Consider the following 4,514-nt stretch of genomic DNA (forward strand, 5'->3'; position numbering starts at 1 on the left):
CTCAGTCCCCTCAGTCCCTAGTCCCCTCAGTCCCCTCAGTCCTCTCAGTCCCTCAGTCCCTCAATCTGTCCTTTCAGGCCAAATACCTGCTCACCGGCTTTTCGGTCCAGGTGTCAGCAGTCACGGGCGCACCTGTCACACCTCTCGGCCCGGAGTCCATGCCTGCTGGTGCCACTCCTGAGCACCTTGCACCTACACGCTATCACGTGTGGGTAGTGAGGCCTGGGGGGAAGCGAGGCGCAGGGGGTGGCACAGAGATGCTGGCGGGACAGAGTGTGACCCCCCCAACTTCCCCTGCACACACATATGATTTCACTCACGTGCGTAATATGAAAATAGCAAGTGAACAAACAAAAACAAACTTAGAGACACAGAATGATTGGGGTTCTCCGAGGGGACCAGGGGTGAGGTGGGGGACCAGCTAGGGGCTGCGTTGGTGACAGAGGAGCCTGGGCTCAGCATGGCGCTCACATGGCCATGGGGCGTCCACAGTGCTGGGGATTGATGTGACTTCGGCACAAAATTAAAGGAGATGCCCAGGTCCATCTCAGGCAACAAAACGGGGTTCAGGAGCTCCCTGCCCAACTTCTCACGCGGGTGCGGCGGCCCCACCTCTGCAGCCTGCCCAGCGCTCCCGCCGTACACACACGCGGCGGCTGCCCAGTTTATTGGGGCGTCGGCGGAGCTGCGGCCGGATGAGGGGCGCTCCGCTCTCATCTTGTCTGACACTTGAGAGCCGCGAGCTGGGTCATGAGCGTTAGGGAATATTTAGGGCCTCGTAACTCAATAGCCAGGGCTCATCTGGACCTGCGCTGGCCCCTCCGGGGCGACCTGCAGGGAGGACTGTGGAGGCCGCCACTCCCCTCAGTAAAGACCTAAAAATAGCCAGGCTTGGCCAGGTCCTCCTCCCCCGCAGTCCCTCGTGCCTTTCCGCTGACGAGCTGCCCTGTCCCGGGACACCGGTGGGGACAGCCTCCCTGGGGAGGCGCACCCAGCTACCCTTTGGCATTTGGCTCTAGGGGACATGTCACATCTGAATTCCTGTCCCTGCTGCCCGGTGTCGCCTGTCTTGCGCCCTCTGAGCCCTGTCCTGACGGCCTCGCCCCTTGGTGGCCCTGTCCAGCACCCCAACAGTGTGCCCTGCGGATTGCACCCACAAAGCATGGAACCTGCTTGGTTTTCTTCCCCCAGATTCTCACTCAGTAGAACCGTGTCTCCAGAGCCTCCAGAAATTCGTTCCCACAGATTACGCCAGCTACACCCAGGAGGACTACGAGTTCGCAGGCGAGAAGATCGTCCTTCGGGAGTCCATAGAGAGCCACGGAGCGCTGGTGTGGCCAGCGGTGAGCGCACTTCCCCTGGGGTGTCGGGGGCTCTGGGGACAGCGATTCTGAGCCTCTGCCACCAGTGGCAATTTGCCAGGTGCTGAAACTGTCACCTTGTCCAGTGAGGCCGACTGCAGGCCCCCAGATGGGGTGCGCCTGGCCCCCCAACACAGCATGTCTCCCCAAAGCAGTGCTCTTCCTCTAAGCTGTTTCTTGAAACTTCTCTTCTTTATTGAACAGACTTGAATAAATTGGGAACTAAGTCGAAAACTCAGACGAATTAAGAAAGAAAAGGCCGACTTGAGTTTAGACGCTGCAGCACCCATTTGGGCCAGCAGGGGCCTCGCACCCGCGGCTACCCTCACCTCCGCTCCCTGCACAGGCATGGCCAGCACAGGGCTCCCTGCTCCTGCACCCCCCTCTTGCGTGCTCCGCGGGTGGAGCCGGTGCCTGGTGTGGGAACCCGGACACGTTGGCTCATGTCGGCTGTAACCTAGCTAATGTTGCTGTCAGCTGAGTTGGGGCTCAGGGCCGCGCTGGCGGGGGGCAGCTGTTCCGGGGCCCGGGACAGCTGTGCCCATTGCTCCCCGCAGGGCCTTCAGCCGCCGCCCAGAGCAGCACGACTCCAGGGCTGGGGCAGCGGCCCAGGACCTGGGGGGGTCCCAGCCGGGCGTCCGCGGGGTTCAGTGGCTATGGGCGGGTGGCCCGGGGTACTTGTGGCCGGTGAGGGGATGAGCAGGGCAGCGGGTGCCCCTTCCTTAGGGCCCGGGCTCTCGCCAGACGCCAGGTTTCCACCTCGTCTTGCCGTGGCTTCTTCAAGCACAGGCTTTGGTTAAACAACAGATTGGAGGACCAGCAAGGACGCCACAGCTTCCCACTCTATTTGGCAAAGCCGGCAGCACGAGCGGGTGCCCGCGATGGACTTGGGGTGGCGGGGTGGGGGGTCGTGGCCGGGGCCCGGTACTCCGGCGTGTAGGTGACGTCTGCGCATGTTTCAGGCCACGGCGTTGTGCCAGTATTTGGAGGAACACGCGGAGGAGCTGAGCCTCCGGGATGCTAAAGTGCTGGAGCTCGGCGCTGGGCCCGGCCTCGTCTCCGTTGTGGCCAGTATCTTAGGTTGGTGGGTGGACTCCTGACTGGCGTGGAGGGACCGTGCCCGTGACGACGACAGGGCCTGCCCAGTGCAGGGCCGGCCGCGCTGTAGGTGAGGGAGGTCCAGGGTGTCCTCGCCGGCCTCGCCCCGCCCCCACGCGCCAGGACCTGCTCCTGTTACCCCGAGGAGCCACGTGCTCAAGGGCGGTCAGGAGCTGGCCGGCCGGCTCGCCCCACGAGGAAGTGGACGCTCTGGACAGACATGCTCCTGCCGCGACCCCATTGCCATGAGCCTCCCGCTTCTTGTAGCAAGTACCACGGCCCACGTTTTCAATAAAGCCAGTGGGTTAGTCCACGGTGAAGGCAGACTTGTACCTCAGTGGAGCACAGACATGGCTCCGACCTGTCGCCGCGTACAGTTCCCTCCCACCCCACCAGGCCCTGCCACTGGCTTTGAAATCCCAAAGATGAGTGCAAAGAATTTAGCCAAGAGGGGGTGTCACACAAAATAGATCGCTCTGGGAAGAAAAGCGGGCAGTGAGTGGCTCAGGTAAAGAGAGGCCATCTTCAGATAAAGAGAATGTTCCACGGGAGGAATTCTTCTGTTAAGCAGAGCTAAGGGCCTGGGTGTGTTTAGCTGTTTATCCTGAAATCTCCCGACAGCACAGGACCATCTAACTGACACGCTGGAGACGCATTATTCTGTTTCCGTGGTCCTTGCTCCACAAGGCCACTCGGACCTGTCTGGAGACGTGACTGAGCTAAGGATTTGGGGGTGGGGAGAGGAGGTGCTCCTGGCGTCTCCTGGGTTGAGCCCAGGAGGGTGCTGAACCTCGTACCGGTGGGGTCCCCTCCCCAAGCGGGGCCATGTCAGACGGGCCCAGGCCTGTCGACAAGGCCACGCTGAGTCTCCTGTGTCTCCCTCTACGTTCTCCGTGGCCGCCAAGGGCGCCAGCTCCTCTTTTCCCCTCAGGTGCTGAAGTCACCGCCACAGACCTGCCCGATGTCCTCGGAAACCTTCAGTACAACCTCCTGAAGAACACGCTGGCTCGGGCGGCGCACCTGCCCGACGTGAGGGAGCTGGTGTGGGGGGAGGGCCTGGAGCGCCGCTTCCCCAGGGCCGCGTGCCACTATGACTACGTGGTGGCCTCGGACGTGGTCTACCAGCACCACTGCCTGCCGTCGCTGCTCCGCACCATGGCCCACCTCTGCCGGCTGGGCACCACGCTGCTCTGGGCCAACATGTTCAGGCTCAGCACCGATTATGAGTTTTTAGACAAATTCAAGCAAGTTTTTGACACAACGCTCTTGGCCGAATTTCCCGAGTCCTCAGTCAAGCTGTTCAAAGGCACCCTGAGGTGGGACTAGGGTAAGCGAGACCTCCTGAACGCCCGTGAGGCTCCTGGGCGGCGTGCTGGGTGCGCTGCATCGTAGGCGAGGCTCTTTGACAAGATGGAGATGGTCGTGCGTGCAAACGACGTGTGGACTTCGGATAAACGTGGCTTGACGCTGCAGCAGTCCCTAAGTGGCCAAGACCGCATGGCTGCTGCAGCCCTGCAGACGTGGCCGGAGGTGTGCAAGGAGCTTTGCTGCGTGGTGATCGCCGCATTTACGTGAACGTGTTAGGGAGGGGCCCCACCCCGTCGCTTGTGCCGCAGAGCACGCTGTGACGTTCCTCACGCGCTTGTTGCAACCACCTTGCTATGGCCCCTGTAGTGTTATTTGAAGAGTACTCTTACGCAGGGTATGAAGGAGAGGACACTGCGTGCTAGGAAACGGCCGGAGGCTTTCCTGAGTAAGAGTGGAAGATGTGGACGGTGCTGCATCAGGAAAGGACCATCCTGGAGAATTTACTTTTTAGAAACTCTTCCTCTGTGTCAAGTGCCTGGATTATTTCAAGTTTAGATTTCTGGATTGTCGTCTTCTTCTTCTTTTATTCTTTTCTTTTTTTTTTTTTTTAAACAACTTTGATGCTTAAAATCAAAGCATCATCTGGCCCTCCCTGGTGGCGCAGAGGGTTAAAGCGAAGCACTGAGAATCTATAGCCGCTTTCGCATGAGTTCGATCCTCGCCTGCCCCGGAGGTGACCACATGGCG

At 60.5% G+C, this 4,514-nt stretch overlaps 1 protein-coding gene across 1 annotated transcript in view; it reads left to right on the forward strand.

Moving 5' to 3' along the window:
* METTL21C (methyltransferase like 21C) overlaps positions 1-3,785 on the forward strand; it is a 7,874-nt gene extending 4,089 nt beyond the window's left edge. Inside the window, exons 2-4 of the mRNA XM_004680282.1 lie at positions 1,192-1,343; positions 2,324-2,441; positions 3,391-3,785. Coding sequence (XP_004680339.1) covers positions 1,192-1,343; positions 2,324-2,441; positions 3,391-3,785 — 665 coding nt within the window. The remainder of the gene's footprint in view (positions 1-1,191; positions 1,344-2,323; positions 2,442-3,390) is intronic.
* The last annotated feature ends 729 nt before the right edge of the window (positions 3,786-4,514 follow it).

Source organism: Condylura cristata, unplaced genomic scaffold, assembly GCF_000260355.1.
Source record: "Condylura cristata isolate star-nosed mole 26May11 unplaced genomic scaffold, ConCri1.0 scaffold00010, whole genome shotgun sequence".
In the NCBI taxonomy this organism is placed as follows: domain Eukaryota; kingdom Metazoa; phylum Chordata; class Mammalia; order Eulipotyphla; family Talpidae; genus Condylura; species Condylura cristata.